Source organism: Lepidochelys kempii, chromosome 4 (assembly GCF_965140265.1).
Source record: "Lepidochelys kempii isolate rLepKem1 chromosome 4, rLepKem1.hap2, whole genome shotgun sequence".
Classification (NCBI taxonomy): domain Eukaryota; kingdom Metazoa; phylum Chordata; order Testudines; family Cheloniidae; genus Lepidochelys; species Lepidochelys kempii.
In genome coordinates, this window is record NC_133259.1 from 85518118 (window position 1) to 85536644 (window position 18527).

General features: G+C 38.8%; 1 protein-coding gene across 5 annotated transcripts in view; it reads right to left on the bottom strand.

Annotated features, from left to right (window-relative positions):
- Nucleotides 1-522: 522 nt before the first annotated feature.
- The window catches only part of TUSC3 (tumor suppressor candidate 3), a 282774-nt gene continuing 264769 nt past the window's right edge, over nt 523-18527 (bottom strand). Inside the window, exons 10-11 of one of the 5 annotated variants that reach the window (XR_012158658.1) lie at nt 16298-16439; nt 523-1127 (exon numbers count right to left, since the gene is read on the bottom strand). Coding sequence is in view for 4 of the 5 variants with exons in the window: in XM_073341946.1 (XP_073198047.1) it covers nt 7843-7981 (139 nt within the window). In the remaining variant the exon portion in view is untranslated. Of the gene's footprint in view, nt 1128-7487; nt 7982-16297; nt 16440-18527 lie in introns of those variants that run through there. The other 4 variants (XM_073341948.1, XM_073341946.1, XM_073341947.1 and 1 more) reach the window with 4 other exon arrangements.

The following is an 18527-nucleotide window of genomic DNA, read 5'->3' on the forward strand; positions in this document are numbered from 1 at the left end:
AGAATAAAAATCTTTGCTCTTTCATGCTGTGGGATTAATTTGATAGCTTTCTATAGCAAGAAAATTTGGAAGTCCTGCAACATCTTTTCCTCATTGTTGTTGATCTGTAAGCATTATCACTAACCAGGACATCTCTATTGATCAAAATCTGGAGCCTTACTTTACAGTCCTCAGGACCCATCTGAGGTGACAAGGGACCATTGTCTATCTCCTTCAGGAAGATCCTATGAGACAGAAACTGGCTGACCAGCTATTTGCTCTGGAGCCTCATAGATTATGGCTGTAACATTTGGGGGTTTAGGGCCTTTTGTTTCTGTCACAATGGTGGAGGACTTTGAATGTAGTGAGTACTGAGATTTACTGGTAATATTCCAATGGTTTGATCCTTCAGTCTGAACTGAATAGATGTACCATCACTCTTAACCTTTTGGTCAAAATCCTCACTGTTCTTGAGTAAACCAATTCCAGGAAACATGTCTCTTAGAAATTTCAGTGCACAAGGGGAAAAAAAAGCCTACACAATTTAGAAACTTGTTCAACATTTATTTTCTTTATTGTACAAGTGGTATTAATAAATGATAATACACTCTATGTGATCAAATAACAGTTTGAACTGTTGGTTTCTCCAACAGCAGGGCTGTTGTTTTTTTGTGGGGTGGGAAGGTTCTAAAGTGCATCTCAGGACAACTTTATAACACTTTACCAAAAAAGACCCCAGCCATCTCCTTTTGGCTTTTTAATAAACTGTCAACAAGGTGGCAATACAACCACAAGATACAATATAATTAACGTTCTTTAAATTCTGTACCACTAAATATACTGTATGCATAACAGTTTGCCACATCTTCCATTAAGATATTTAACATTTACTATAGAAGTTTCTATAAATTAAATGAAGTATTCTTTATGTAAGGTATAAAAACACCAATTCTTTTCTCTACAAGAATACTGTCACTTATCACAAAACAACAACAACAACAAAACAAACAAAAAACCCCCACAGATGAACCAACACAGGAATCTTGAATAAATGTAATATAGCTGAGGCGATAATATCAGTAATAGCTTATCTTCGTAGTAAACATTAGCCTTATGCGTATCCCACTTGAATTCATTTAATTAAGAAGCTGAAAAGAAAAGGAAAATATGATTAAATGCTGAAAAATGCATAGGAAACGTGGTATCAAAATTATTTTAGAAGAATCAACAAGGACTTTAAAACTTAAATTCATTAATGGGGGCAGAGATAGCAAGGCCTCAAAATTACATAGGGTGAGAAGCATGAATATGATATGATAAGAACCTGGAAGACAATGAATACTTTTAAAGGGGATATGGCTAGAGCCATGGGAAGGAAAAGATGAATTTAGCAGTGACAGTTTGGACAGACTAGATGGGAAACAGGTGAGAACAAATTTCAGAGTAGCAGCCGTGTTAGTCTGCAGTCACAAAAAGAAAAGGAGTACTTGTGGCACCTTAGAGACTAACAGCTCACAAAAGCTTATGCTCAGATAAATTTGTTAGTCTCTAAGGTGCCACAAGCACTCCTTTTCTTTTAGGTGAGAACAAGTGGGTGAGGTGAGATAGGACAAGGTTACAGTAGCAAGACGAGAAATTATCCTCATTTTTGTGGGAGCGAAGCTCCATTGTTTCAGTGCTGACAGAGGAAGACACCTGCTATCCAGAACTTATCAACACTGAAAGAATGGAGCTTCTCTCCCACAAAAATTAGGAGCTGCAATGAATTCCACTTCTGGGTGGCTTAGGAGCCCCGATGAGGCTGAGTTGTCTCTCAAGCAGTGATCTATCTATGCTGCTTCTTCCTGTACAGCAAATAAAATGATGATGGACAAGCTGAGGATTTGGAAGGTGGCCGAAAAATGGCAGTTTGTGTATTGAGTATTCCTGAGAGTTAGCCAGATTTGAGGTATGTAGCCTATTTTGCAGAATGACACAAGCTTGAACATGAATCTCAGTAAATATTATTTAGAAATAGATTTACCAGTTCATAAATTCCAAGTAAATCCATTTAATTGCGAAAAAAGTCAAGCTAGTAATAACTATCGACTAAAACCCCTGAACATAAAAGCATCTAGTCCGTCATAAACAGATTATACCCTTACTTTTAACTCTTTGTATGTCTGAACAAATATTCCTTCTGTTAAATACTGTCTTACAAAAAACATGTGACATAACATTGCCTGCCTTACTAACAGTTGATTATTTGACCCCCCCCCCAAAATAATCCTACTTAACTTCCTTCAGCTTGTGTTGAGCTATTGAAACAACTGTGTGGAAACGTAGCGAGGGAGAGCATATAGGATTCATGTACTGAAATGAGCTTATGCAATGTCAAAGGACATTTTTAATTACCATAATGCTCATATTTTCTGAGTGTACTCAAGGAATTTTTCAGCTACGTGGTATTTCACCATTTGTCTTTATTTTGGTTGCATGAACTGGTATTCTCCAAGCAATCACCAACAGTTCATGTTTGATTTTATTTCATAATATACATATTACAAATCTGAGGTGTGGTCTCTGGTATGACTTTTTTATATTTATAATGACATGCCGCAGATTAGTTCCTCTTGTCTGTTGTTCAGTGCTGATGGGGTTATCCTTCCCTTCTTAGTTTCTTTATCTTTTCTCCTAGGTTTACTTATTTTAATAGCGCTTGAATATAATGGCTACTAAGGATAACACACTGACCATAAAACATTATTTTACAATAGTAACCACCATATAAAAACATAAATTAAAAGACAGTACTGACGGACGTCCAGAGACTTAAAAAAAATATTTGTCACAATTTTTGCAGTTGTAGAAAACATCTAAAATCAAGCGATAAAAAGGAAAAGAAATCAGGAATCTCATGAAGACTCTGAATTTGAAGGGACAGTTAAAGACTTCCAAGTGAAGGTTAATGGATTAGCTGTTTTTGAGCCTGAAGACCTTTATTTATGCCCCAAACAGGTAAAGTAAAGGAAGAGGCAGAGCCAGTTATTATATAAGGGCTTGATTCAAACCCCATACATATCAATGGGCTTTGGATCAGTACATTTTTGATCAGGCTTTCAATGTGCCTCAACCCTATCTTAAAGAAACCAGTGCTAGGATTGTTAAACCTCCTCACCTTCTGCAGCTGAGACTGCTCATGCAGGGGCTAATTAGAGCCAAATGTCACAGTAATGCTTTGTGACCTGAACATCACAGTGCAATGGACTGTACCTCCCTCTAAAAATAATTAGCTGAATTGAACAACACATTAATCAATGCTTATCACCAAGTCACAGAGCTTACAAATTAGTTCTTTTGTTTCTTTTCTTGGGAAAAACTAAACTGTTGTCAGAAATGTTATTCTATAGGAACACTGAGTAAACATTTGCTTAATTGATTATCACAATTGTTTTATTAAGGAGCTACTGTCTCTTTGTTTATGTGATTTTAGTAGTTTAAAGTGGCACTATCAACTTGAAATGTATTAATTATGGGAGTTTAAAATAGTTTCTGTTGGTATGTTTGCCCCTTCCAAATTTTTGTAAGTTTATAATTGCATTCTTCTCTTTATTTAAAAATGTATGTGCCCAGCCTGCTAATAGGTAACAGAACCTCCCAAATAAATGGGGAATGGGAGAAGAGTAGGTACTGACTTAAAAATGGTAGATGAAACAATTTCAGACAAGTGTAAACTTAATGTTCTAACTAATCTGTCATCTTGTTGTCAACTTTATTTACTCTCACAAAAATGCACAGGTGACAGTGATGATAAAAAATGGCAACTGTTTTCAAAGAAGTGGAATATAGTTGATTTCCGATGATGATGGTGAGGGATAGGCAGCTGAAGAGCCTGCTGACAGTGGATGGTATCTTATCAGTTGATCAATCAGAGTACCAGCACTGGAATACCTTCATGGGGACTATGACAGAACTCCAGCATGTGTACTTGTGCAACCCTGGTTGGGAACATGCAGTCACATACATGTATATACAGTAACTCCTCACTTAACGTTGTAGTTATGTTCCTGAAAAATGGGACTTTAAGCAAAACGATGTGAAGCGAATCCAATTTCCCCATAAGAATTCATGTAAATAGGGGGTGTTAATGGGGAAATTGGATTCGCTTCACATCGTTTCGCTTAAAGTCACATTTTACCCCTATATATATATATATATATATACACACACACAGTATAAGTTTTAAACAAACACTTTTATACTGTACACAGCAATGATGATTGTGAAGCTTGGTTGAGGTGGTGAAGTCAGAGGGTGGGATATTGCCCAGGGAATGCCTTACTGCTAAATGATGAACTAGCACTCGGCTGAGCCCTCAAGGGTTAACTTGTTGTTAATGTAGCTTCACACTCTACAAGGCAGCACGAATGGAGGGAGGGGAGACAGCATGGCAGACAGAGACACACTCTGTGTGTGTGTGTGTGTGTTGCGCATTTCCCCTTTAAGTACGCTGACCCACTCTTAAGTCCACTGCCTTGTTAAGTTAATTAGCAAGCTGAGACCACAGCTGTTGCCAGGAAGCTCCCTCCATCCTGAGCCCTGTCATGTGTCCCCCTGCTCTATGGAGACGGGGTAAGTGGGGTGCAGGAGCAAAGGGAAGGGGGACACCCTGACATTAGCCCATGCCCCTCCCTCGCCCCTTCCCCCCCCAGACAGGAAGCAGGAGGCTTGGGAAGCAGCTCCAAAGCAGAGGGCAGGAGCAGCACATGGCAGTGGGGGGAGGCTTAGCTGAACTGCCAGCAATTGATAGCCTGCTGGGCGGCTGCAGCACAGGGAACTTAGGGGAGCGCGGAGCTGATATGGGGGCTGCCGGTCCATCCTGGTTCCAAGCCCCCACCAGCGAGCTGCAATGGGCTGTTCTTCCTGCAAGCAGTGGACAAAGCAGGTGGCTGCCAAATGACCTTAGAAGGGAGCATTGCACAACTTTAAACGAGCATGTTCCCTAATTGATCAGCAATATAACAACAGAACAACATTAACCGGGAAAACTTTAAGTGAGGAGTTAGCCGTGTTAGTCTGTATCCACAAAAACAACAAGGAGTCTGGTGGCACCTTAAAGACTAACAGATTTATTTGAGCATAAGCTTTCGTGGATAAAAACTCCATTTTTAATTGAGAAGTTACTGTACTCTGCTTCTGACTGTGGGTTTCATATCACAGCCCCCCCAAACTCATCCCTTCATCATCCAAACTCCTATTCTTCATTGCTCTTCTTGAAGACAAATATAAAAGAGATTTGCAGTTTCTCAGCCCTTGCTAAGTCACTAATTTAATCACTCTGCTTATTAAGGCCTAACTTTTACTCTAAGCCCCCTGCAAATACATAATTGTTCGAAGACCAGACCTGGCATTAAATTGCTCCCAAGGGGAGCGGAACTTAATGATAATGAGCCCCTATACCTGACAAAGATTACTTCCTCTGCCATGCTTGTTGGCATATTGGAGGGCAAAGGACCCACCACATGCACACTCATATATACAGTAGATTGATAGCAGCCACATGAAGGCTGCTTTTCTCTCTGTGCCTCAACTTACACCCTTCCTCCCCTAAGTTGCAGAGCTAGACTCATGGCAATTTAGCCATTATTCATAAATTTACTTTCTGTCTTGCATGTGTTTCCGCTAATACAGTGGCTCTCAAACTTTCCAGACTACTGTACCCCATTCAGGAGTCTGATTTGTCTTGCATACTCCAATTTGCACCTCACTTAAAAACTACTTGCTTACATAAGAATGGCCATACTGGGTCAGACCAAAGGTCCATCCGGTCCACTATCCTGTCTTCTGACAGTGGCCAATGCCAGGTGCCCCAGAGGGAATGAACAGAACAGGTAATCATCAAGTGATCCATCCCGTCGCCTAGTCCCAGCTTCTGGCAAACAGAGGCTAGGGCCACCATCCGTTCCCATCTTGGCTCATAGCCATTGATGGACGTATCCTCCATGAATTTATCTAGTTCTTTTTTTAACCCTGTTATAGTTCTGGCCTTCACAACATCATCTGGCAAGAAGTTCCACAGGTTGACTGGGCGCTGTGTGAAAAAATACTTCCTTTTGTTTGTTTTAAACCTGCTGCCTATTAATTTCATTTGGTGGCCCCTAGTTCTTCTGTTATGAGGAGTAAATAACACTACCTTATTTATTTTCTTCACACCAATCATGATTTTATAGACCTGTATCATATCCCCCCCTTAGTCGTCTCTTTTCCAAGCTGAAAAGTCCCAGTCTTATTATGGCCATTCCATACCCCTAATCATTTTTGTTGCCCTTTTCTGAACCTTTTCCAATGCCAAAATATCTTTTTTTAGATGGGGTGACTACATCTGCAGGCAGTATTAGAAAAATCAGACATAAAAATATAAGTGTCACACCACACTATTAGTGAAAAATTGCCGACTTTATCATTTTTACCATATAATTATAAAATAAATCAACTGGAATATAAATATTGTACTTACATTTCAGTGTATAGTATATAGGGTGGTATAAACAAGTCATTTTCTGTATGAAATTTTAGTTTGTATTGACTTCGCTAGTGCTTTTTATGTAGCTTGTTGTAAAACTAGGCAAATATCTAGATGAGTTGATGTATCCCCTATAAGACCACCATGTACCCTAGGGGTTCACATATCCCTGGTTGAGAACCACTGCTCAAATACACACGTAAAAGCCTCTAGCATCTGCTCATGAGGACAAAGACTATGAAGAACACGAATGATCAGAGAGCAGAGGGAGGTCTTTTGGCTCAGTCTATGCCTTCATAGACTTTTTCTTTAATTGGTGAATGTAGATCAGAAATATTGACAGAATTAGGCTAATAGTTCTGAACAAACAGCCATATTGAAGAATTGAGAAGGAAAAACAGTATGAAGAGGCTTAATTTTATGCTTTCTTCATAAAGTGGGGTAAAATAGGCTAGATATCTAAATACATGGCTTGAGAGGTGGTTTTAAAGGATTTAAAATTGTTGGACCCAAGAGCATTCTGAGGGACTGTATTGATGAAACCAAGTAGGGATATTGGTTTGATATCAACAAACCGAGGACTGGTAGTGTTAAAGAAAAAGGGAACTGTGAAGAATTTGTCTGCATGGAGAATGAGCAAGTAGACAATAGTCTCAAAAAAATTTGGTAGCTCATTTCGGGAAAGCACCCAACAGCTTTCTGAATCTTATCAAAACCTCTTGAGACTGAAACATTGGGCAGGAGGTCTCACAAGAGAAAAAAGACTCCTTCACAAGAATCTTGGGACTTCCTGCTTTTGGGTTTGACCAAAAATACTGTGAAAACAGCGGTTATCCATTCGGCTTCCAGCTTGATACAGGAAGTGCAAAGATGCACAAAAGCATTTAAAAATAGAGAAGCCAAACTTTGAACCAAAAATATGTTCATTAAGGTTCAATGTGACTTTGGGGTAAAGGGTGGTTTTGTCTGTATTGTAAGCAAACCTATTTGCTCATCTCCAGAACACATGGAGAAAAGAGGGAATCATAATGTTTTGGTGGAGAGGCAGATGCATATGTACTGGTAATAGAGCTTAAACAGTGTAAAAGTGGAATTTATAGGAGTTACTCTAGGTCCACATTCATGAACAACATGTTATTTGACTACTTATGGACAACAACAAATAGCACTGCAAAGCAAAGTACAGCAGGAAGCCCATCCACAGGGTAAACTGGAAAACGGTTTATTTTGTGCTATATTGTGCATGTAACTGAAAGCTGACTGGTAAGTAGAAGTAAATTTGGAATTTCATTGCAAAGGAGAAGTCTTCTATAAGAGGGACTGTCAGGAATGGAAAGGAGGCAGCACTGGTGAAAGAGAATTCATGAGAAACAGAAGAGGGCATTTGGGGAGAAAATAACATCAAAAAAATCTGTATGGACCTTCAACAAGAAAACTTGCATTGAAGCTGGAGAGAGACCCACGGCAGTAACTGAAAGTACGTTCTTTAAATTGCATTGCCTTAAAGCATAAGAGAAAATCACAGAATGCACTTGTCATCTTATTACTCTGTTTATTATTATTACTCATATTCTTTACTATGCTTATTTTGCTCTGCACAGACTAAATGAATAATTCCCCATGTGACTGAAATACAGTAGCTCATATAGTTTCACTCTCTTGCAGTGGGAACATACCAGTTTAAATATTTTTGCAAGCAAGCTACAAAACAATGTTCTCACATAAGAGAGCAGCTTATAAATGCTTTCTGGGTAGGGCAGGAGGGAAAATGTTCAAGATCACTACAAAAGAAAGTAACCCATTATTTCAACGTTAAATGCCAGCAATTCAAAAACTGTTATTTCAGCAAAATGGAGAAATCCCAACATTCTTCTGCTAGAACGGTGGACTTGCAAAGGCATGAGAAGTCCCCTCTATGGAAAAATGAATGACGCTGGAAGAAGCCGTTCAGTACATATTTAAGCAAACTTTTGTTCTTCTTTTATTATTGTTATATTTAAGAAATCTTTATGTTAACCCCAATCATGAGCATATCTTGTGATTGGCATTTGGTCCCAGTTTGCCTATTGCCACATTATTTTTCATTGGGTAAAAATGTATTGAAAACAAGAGTAAAATTTTTTAAAAATTCATTATGGCAGAGACTGGAGCAGCTTCAGAAGAAAACACTACGTACATTACTCTGTACTGTAAAGTCAGAAATTAATTTATCACACAAATAATGGAGCTCACAGAGGGTGAACAATACGCAAATGTGCTGTATCACTTATTTTTTCTGTGGTGAAAAGAAAACCAAACACACACACACACACACTCAGAGCTTCTGCCCTCCCACCATTTTCATTCGTTCTATGCATTTATTTTTTGTCACCAAAGGGATCAACAGCTGAAGTAACAATGGCAGAGGCAATACAGGAGTGAGGGGGCAGCGAGCAGCAGCATTCCTACCATATTGTTTTATGTACTTTTATAAAAGGAAATAACCTCCTTTCTCCAGTCCTTGGCTCTTGATTTATCTTCATTTGATTTCATCTTGATAGATCTTCACCTCATTGAGGTCAGTGATGGCAGGAGAGAGGATGAATGCAAGGAGACATGTAATTTCTTAAATCCTTTATTGATGCACTCTTCTTCAGTAAAGATTTATATTATTGTTCAGTGACAAACAGCACACAAGTAATTTAGTATTTGTAACTTTCTCTGAAGAGGGAGGATGGTGGATTTGTGATGTTGCTTGTAGCTCTGTTTATACAGCATGAAAGTCATTTCAAACATTACTTTTTAAATGCATGCAAATATGAGCTGAAAAAGAAACCCAAACAGCCACCACCCTACTTTTTTTCAAGACTGTCCAATGTTATAATTAAAATATATCATTACTAGGTTTAATTTTTGGGCCAAATTCTCAGCTGATGCAAACAGGCATAGCTCCCTCTGGCCCTTCATGTTCATGGCACAAGTGAGATTTACCAGCCCAAAGAAAACAAAAGGTAACAACCATTTACCATGTACCCACCGGCTGCACAATGTGAAGAACTCAAAGAAGTAATGGGATATTTTATTACTCAAATACAAACTGGAGATTATTCAACAGAAGTCAGGTTAGGTAAGGATTTCCTTCTACTGCATAACATGTACATCAATACAAAAAAGAAACGATATTCTATGTGATACTATACAAAGCAGAACAGAAGAAAGGATGAAAAGCAAAAGATAGGAAATGAGCACTGAGAACACTGAGAAAGAACATTGTAAAAAAGAATTACCTGGTACCACTGTGAATAACACATTTGGTATTTTTTATATATTTATCATCATGTGGATAAATTTGGAGGATTAGCGGTAAAAGGAAAACAATTTATAAGGCTACTAAAATACCAGGGGAGGGAGATAAAGAATACAGACCAACAAAAAAAAAAAAAAGAAAAAAGAAAAGGGAGAGTAAATAAGTACTACAGAATTTTTTTCCTAAATACAGTATATAAATGAAATAAAGGTGGCTAACAAGGGAAATTAATTATTTAAATATAAAAGGATCTTTATGTTCTGTCCTTAGTGTTCTGTGAGTGTGCACACACACAACCACTAATGAGAATTACATGCATGACTTGAGAAGAAAATTTAACCTTAAAATTTAACAAGACCCATGCAAACAGGGAAGCAAGATAGTATGACCACTGAGGATTACTGTAGAAGACAAGTTGATATCAATCACCTCTTTATTCACAAATGAGAAGGTAAGACTCCATTGGCTAGGGTCAAGTTTCGCCAGTGGGGCAGAGAGAAATGTTAGAAAGGTTTGACATTGCATTGGAGCAGATAGGCAAAAAGTGAATAAACATTGACAGAGTAGCAAGCGAAATCTCAAGGTGCAAAAGGAGTAACAGACTTTAGAGATAATATTCATTAATTCTCCAATGTAAGGATCACACCAAAGGACTGAATGGTGACTAATTTGTTCCAGGTTTCAGAGTAGCAGCCGTGTGAGTCTGTATTCGCAAAAAGAAAAGGAGGACTTGTGGCACCTTAGAGACTAACCAATTTATTAGAGCATAAGCTTTCGTGAGCTACAGCTCACTTCCTCAGATGCATATCGTGGAAACTGCAGCAGGCTTTATATATACACAGAGAATATGAAACAATACCTATTCCCACCCCACTGTCCTGCTGGTAATAGCTTATCTAAAGTGATTTCCAGCACAAATCCAGGTTTTCTCACCCTCCACCCCCCCACACAAATTCACTCTCCTGCTGGTGATAGCCCATCCAAAGTGACAACTCTTTACACAATGTGCATGACTTGATTGTCATGCACATTGTGTAAAGAGTTGTCACTTTGGATGGGCTATCACCAGCAGGAGAGTGAATTTGTGTGGGGGGGTGGAGGGTGAGAAAACCTGGATTTGTGCTGGAAATCACTTTAGATAAGCTATTACCAGCAGGACAGTGGGGTGGGAATAGGTATTGTTTCATATTCTCTGTGTATATATAAAGCCTGCTGCAGTTTCCACGATATGCATCTGAGGAAGTGAGCTGTAGCTCACGAAAGCTTATGCTCTAATAAATTGGTTAGTCTCTAAGGTGCCACAAGTCCTCCTTTTCTTAATTTGTTCCAGTTATCTGTAAAATAACACAGAAGAATCTAGACATACAAGTCTGTAAGCCTTACTTCACTTCACCAGGAGGGGAGATATTAGAATGCTAATAAAAAAGAACTAAGTAGTTAGAATGGAATATTAGTAAGCACTGTCTAATTTAGTTGTGGCTTCATAATAAAGAGCGTGCCTTGCGAATCTGCTTGGATTTTTAAAGAACATTACTGATTTGGTAGGAATCAAAGAGGTTGTAATGGTGTATTTTAAGGCAAAATCTGGTCCATGAGTCTACTGATTGTATTATGGTAATAACTTGCTGTAGCCATACCTCATGATGATGTGATAAATTTACACATTTCAATATTATACTTGATCCCCTATGATATCTTTGTTCTATTCCTATGTTAAAGTGTGGATGAAAAATAAATCTTTTCTTACATATGCTGTGTGTGTCCATTTAAACTTCTCGGATTTTGAAAGAAAGGTCTGATGGATTATACAGTTTTCTTCTGTTTCTTAATGTTTTTATTCTCATCTTGGACAATGTACTGGTGAAGAGTGGGTCTGGAATCTTCACAGGCTTTTGATTTGTACCAAATAAAACTGGCTAGAAGAGATATGGAGTCTTCCTGAAAACCTGCTGAGAGGACAACTAGATATTTGGGAGCCATCTAGCACTGAACAGAAGTAGAAATCTTGTAAAGTAGAGAATCTGCTCCAGTGGCTATTCAGGTATTATTGAATGGGGAATAGATTAATGTGAAAGATGTTAACCAAAATATTTATACTATTTTCAGAAGAAAATGATAGTAAGCACAAAAAAGGAGGGAGAAGATGTGTTTCAGATTCTTTGTGCAGATTCAAAGGTATAGGAAGCCTGAATGGGATGAAACTGAGCAAATGAAAAATTAGGCTTAACACCAAGGAAAAAATTACTAAAAGTGAGGTGTACTTGTCTGTGAAATACTTTCAACATGATAAATGACAGATACCCCATGATTTGCATCAATGAAAATGAGGGTGGACTAAATAAGCAAGAATATTCTTACTATTAATTATATGAATTCCAATATGCATTAAGTTCACTTGTCAACAATGAATTCCATCTGCCATTATGCTGCCCTTTTACCTAGCTTTGTTAGGTCCCCATGAAGTTCTCACAATTTTCTCAGTCATCTGCAAACTTTACTACCATTATTCTCTTTTCTGAATCATTAATACTTTAAAAACAATCCTAATATCAAATCTTGAGCTTCTTACTTTCACCATGCTGAAAAAACTGTTTATTTTCTTTTGCAGAAGTCTTCCTGGCTTATTCATGTCATTATGTTAATCTAGTTGTTTAGTAATTCCATTTTTAAATATAGTTTCAACCCGTTTTCTTGGTACTGAAATAAGGCTTGCCGGTCTGTAATTCCAAGGATTTACTCCTATGTCTTTTCAAAAGGTAGTTATTATATTTGCTACTCTACAGCCCTCTGATATAATAGCCAATTTTCATGTTAGGCGGCTGAAAGAGTGATGCTATTGGATTTAAAATCTCCATATGAACTACTGAATAATTCTTTCATTAATTTATTTTTAATTTCTCTTCTAAAGTATCTGTCTAAACAATTTTTATTGCTTCGTAATAGTGTATTCCAATTCACAAACAGGGATAGAAGCTTTCTGAAATGGACTAAACTAGTTTTAAGAGGACACACTAAACTCTATGAATATGATTCACAGAATAACCTCAGCCAACAAGGCAATAATGCAAAAAATTAGTTTTACTGTTATCGCAAAACTATTAGAAAGTATTTTTTATTTCTCTCTGGCTGAAAACATCCATGTTAGGTGCTTTACCATAAGAAATGATTTTATGGCTAGAATGGATTGTTAGAATAGTGTGACAGGCATAGTTTCACAACCATGAAGACCTTGCTGTGGTACATGTATGTGTATATAACAAATTAAACTGCAAAAGTAATTTGTGGAGAAAGTACAAATATTCCCTAAATCATCAGTCACATGGTCTGTATATCATAAAGTGGCAGAAAAAATTTCTCTTGATTTGTAGCTGTCTTCCAAAAGAGATTGTAAAAAGGCTCTTAAGAACATCTAGAACTGTGATATTTCATCTTGCAAATTATTGTTTATATCTCACAAAAATTGTTCCAGGCACTTTAGAGACAAGTGAGTAAACAAGGTCCCTATGAAAAGGGCATACAATGTTAATAGACATAGATACAAGGATAGAATATACCACAAAGTAAATGATTCAGCAGTGATGTTCAGCACACACATTTTGTTAGTTCCAAGAGCTGTTTAGATAGTATTTAATATTTTAGTAATATTTGTTCGGCCACATTCACTGCCAGCAAGAAACTGAGCTACTGTCTCCTACCTAGCCTTTACTAAAGGATTTCTTCTAGAGATACTGGATAAATACATGCACCCCACCAACAGAAAGTAGGGAGGGTGACAATACAAACAATGTATACTCTCCCTTACAGAGGTGAATGCCCTCACTGGTTCAGCTGACCTGCTGGAGTTTGCAAGCTGTTCCTCTTCTGCTAGCAAAGGTGAATCAAGCAAGTTATTCGTAAACATTCTTAGAGGGGAGGAATAGGGTTTGTCGGTCTGTTGGGAACAGAGTGTTTTGGGGAAGAACTTAAAGATGCAGAAGGTAGAGAGAGGAACATCGTAAACTAGGAAAGGAAAGTAATATTTTACTAGTGCTCTACTTTGGATCTGATTATCGTAATTCTTTGAAGATCAAGGTACGGTCATTTCAAAACAAATATAAACGAGCACACAAACATCACTTTTTAAAAATGTCATAGTGTATTAACTGTCAGGGTTTGCGGACAAATAAATTTAGATAAGGCTGCAGGTATAGCAGCACCAATGGCTGAGCATTTTTAATTGTATTGCTGTGTAGCAGAAAAGATGCACATGGTATCTAACTAAGGGCTTGTCTTCACTACTGGGAGATCAACGCTGCTGTAATCGATGCAGTGGGTGTGGATTTAGCAGGTCTCGTGAAGACCCGGTAAATCGACAGCAGAGCATTCTCCGGTCGACTCCAGTACTCCAGCTCCCCGAAAAGAGTAATGTAAGTTGACCAGAGCATCTCCCATCGACGCAGCACAGTGAAGACACTGTGGTAAGTTGACCTAACCTACATCGACTTCAGCTATGTTATTCACATAGCTAGAGTAGTGTAACTTAGGTTGATTTACCCGGGTAGTGTAGACAAGCCTAACTCAGCAGAAAGGAGGTATAAAAACAGGCAAGACCACAGGAAATACAAGGCTGCCAGAGTATCTTCTCATTTGGGGTTTATCTCATGACACGATCTATGATGTTCAAAACCCTGAATAGTATTGGCTCTAGCTATCTAAAAGATCACATCTCCTGTGATGATGACCGCACGACAGATTTGTTCCATTGCAAAAATAAAACTGTCAATAAACAAGGAAGGCTTGTATCTGTCAGATGTATCTTCCACAAGAGCTAACCCATGGCAGTGGAACTCACTGCTTGTTGCCATAAGAACTTTCACCACCATGACCATGTTCAGAAATAAATGAAAAACCATTTTTTTATTTTTCCCACAAAAATGGTCTCCATCACATCACCATCCTCATACTTTATTTTTAAAAATAACTAAGCTAATTCCTGTTGGTAGGGCTGGAAAGGAGAGTGGGTTTTATTTTTTTCTTCTTGTGGAAGGGGCTAAGATATCCCAGTGATAGAAGACAACATAAAAAAAAAGCCAAGAGAGTGCTAGTTATATATAGTCACATAGCACACTAGATCCAAGTCTAACACACAAAATGCCATGCTTTTTTGCTTTTGCAAAATGTAGCCAGATTCTAGGACACGTTGCAGATGTTTTTGAGATGATGGCAGAGAAGAATTAAATCAAAAACATTGGAGAAGAGAACAAGCCAAGCTCTCGCCTCTGACTGTTCTTGAATCAGATTCCAGTTCCATTCAATATAATGTCTTGTTAAAGGATAGAATGGATGTAACATTATGGTCTACTGAAATATACTACAACAATGAGAAAACTCATCATCTCACTTGTGCTGAGGGAGTGAGCAAAAGTAAAATAAAATAAAAGGCATAATGTCAGAAGAGTTTCAACTTTTTTTCCTCTTGTTTCATGGAAATGTTGCTGATGAGATTTTAATCACATTTAACTTGCGGGAAGTTTACAAAGTAGGAAGAAGTCTTGTTCCTTCTATGTATCATTTATAGTGATTTGCCAATGAATGTGAAGAAAGAACAAATGTAATAAAATGAATTATCTTTACTGAAATACTACGTAGGCATGTTAATAAAACTTAAAATCTTTTAGATTGAGATACCAAACATATTTTACATTTGCCAATATACAGTAATCAAAGATTTTAAGCATGTAATTTAGATTAGTATGCATCCTACCATGTTCTGAAGGGGGGTTCGAAAGAGGATGGAGCTAGGCTCTTTTCAGTGGGGCAGATGACAGAATGAGCAATGGTCTCAACTTGCAGTGGAGGAAGTCTAGGTTGGACTTTAGAAAAAACTATTTCACTTGGAGGGTGATGAAACATGGAATGGGTTAGCTAGGGAGGTGGTGGAATCTCCATCCTGAGAGGTTTTTAAGGCCTGGCTTGACAAAGCCCTGGCTGGGATGATTTAGTTGGGGTTAGTCCTGCTTTCAGCAGGGGTTGGACTAGATGACTTCCTGAGGTCTCTTCCAACCCTAATCTTCTATGATTCTATGTTTTGTGTAGCAGGTAACAGCAGTTTAGGCTGCTCTACTTCAGGGTATGGTCATCCCTGTCCATGTGCACCTCTGGTTGGTATTGCCTGATTAGGGCTTCTGCTCAGGGTAACAAGTGAAGGCCAATGACAAACTCAGCAGATGAGGGCCAAGTTCCCCAAACGCAGTGAAGGTGAATGAGCCATGACTATGGATCACATAGTGTAGAAGAGCCAGATATTCAGAATGGTTGTTCGTGCTCCCAGGAACCAATGGCATCTGATGGACTAGTTCCTAGGAAGTGGGATGGTGTCCCCCACATATAAAATTCCTCTATGTCTCCCATGCCTCAAGAAGACAGTGTGAAATGAAGGGGGGTAAAGCCACAACAGACTGTGACAACAGCACCAATATTAAAGTCCCCACTATTATTGACTGCAGGAGGAGAGGCATGCTCCGCATGCATAGGACAAGTGTAACCCAAACCTCTTATAGGGAAGGTGCAGCCCCAATGATCCCAACTTCCTGGAAGTCCAAACCAGATTTTAGAGACACGTTCTCTGTCACCACATGGAACATATTAACCCTGAATGGCATTGGGTACATGACAGTTCATCAAAGAATTTATCTGTTAAAAGACAGTAATCGTCAGAATCAAAGAGCCCTGTCTACCATAACGACATTAAGTTACTGTAGAAGGCGAAACCATCTTCCATGCTGGTTGTCCACACCTAGCTCAAGGTATGGCACTTATTATTAGACAGCAGCTAGTATAGACTTTAACCACATAGAACCCCATCTCTCTGGGCTTACTCTATGTTTGGCTCCAACATCTTTGTGGACATTTATCTGTCATTGTGGCCTATAAGCCAACAGAAAATGCATCATCTGTGAAAAGAACACATTCTACCACCAGCTAGTAGCAAATATCCAGTTAATTCCACCACATGACAGACTACTAGTGCATAGAGTATATAATGCCATAAGTGGCTGTGATTGAGCTGGGGAAGTATGAAAGGCCTTCCAAAACTTACGGAATGGACCACGCTGCTTGACCCGATGGCATTCCAATCCAGCTGCTCAGAGATGCCTTGGAACCCAGTGAGCATCAGCCTGCATCAACTGTTCTTAGAAGTGTGGCCATCACACAAAGTACCAGCAGAATGGAAAGATGGCATCTAGTGCCCTTGTACAAAGGCAAAGGATATCACTCTGAGTGTTGCAACTACAGGCCAATCTCATTGTTACTGGTCTCTGGAAAGGTCTTTTATCATGTTCTGCTTGGTAGGATGCAGCCACTCCTTAACAGACATCACCCACAACAATCAGGGTTCATTGCTGGGTGATTGGCAATGGATGCTGTCCTTACCCTCCGGCTTCTGGCTGAGCTTCACCAAAAATGTAAACACTCACTTGACATGATATACATCTACATCAGATTGACTTTTGATTTGGTTGACAGATCAGATTTTGGTTCACACTGAAAGGAGTTGGCATTCCAGATATTCTAATCTACTGCACAATCTTCACATTGGTACTAGCGAGAGAGTGTGTGTTGGTTCACAGATTCACCACATTTCTATACAATCTCAGCTGTGTGGCAGGAATGCATCCTCACCCTGCCTATTCTGTCATGCTATTGACAGGATCCTTGGACTTGCTGCACCACACACTGGAATCAAGATTGGTCAAGAAGTGTTCTCAGACCAAGTCTATGCAGACGATGCTGCCCTGCTTGTGGAAAAGTCAGAATTTCAGCACTGTCCTCCAAGGTCTCCAAGATGTTGTCCACATTGTGGGGTTGAATGTCTCATGGTGGAAGACCAAGGTACAGAACCTTGCAGATGGGCCACCAAAATCCCTGGTGCAAGTGGGGGTAAGTACCATGGGTAGTGCTGACAAGTTCCACTACCTAGGCTGCAAGAAGAGTTTAAACGGTCACAACAAACCAGACATTCATTGATTAATATTTCTCACTGCTTCCTGCATGAAGTCCATGCTTATGGAAGCAAAAATGTCTATGCTGAGACAAAGTTCAGGATCTATCAAACCTGTGTACTACCCATATTGCTATAAAGGTCAGAAACCTGGACCCTCTTACAAGCAAACTTCGAGCAGTTAGAGACATTCCATATTCACTGTCAGTGCCAAATCCTGAGCATAAAATATTTTGATTTTGTGCAAAATGTCATAATCCTCACAGAGCTCTGACCTTCATTCAGGTGCTCATTCTATTCAAAAGTGTTACTGCACACTATTCTGCCATGTCACCAGCATGGACAAAAAACCCCTGGCCCACCATGCTCTCAAACTTCCTATTCATGCACACCCCGACTCTACTTGATGCCTACTGCGATTCCTGGCTATACAGGACTGAGCCAGATCTGCGAACTTCACTACACTATGTCTGATGCCACCATCAACCATGGTCACTCTGTCTGGTGCAATGGTTCTCAGTAGACTATGCATGTTGACACAACTTTCATGTTATTAAAGTAAAACAAATTAATAATCTGAAAATCAATTGAGGTGATATGTACACATTGTCTGTTTAAAAACAGTGACAGCTGTGCTATGTTCACATTTCAGTGAAGATTTCACAGCAAAAAAGTTGTTTCTACACTTATTTCTAGCATGTATGTTCTTAACCACCCACTCTTGTATATTTAGAAGCCTTCATATAAATGCAGCACTAGCTATATTTTCCTGTCCCAAA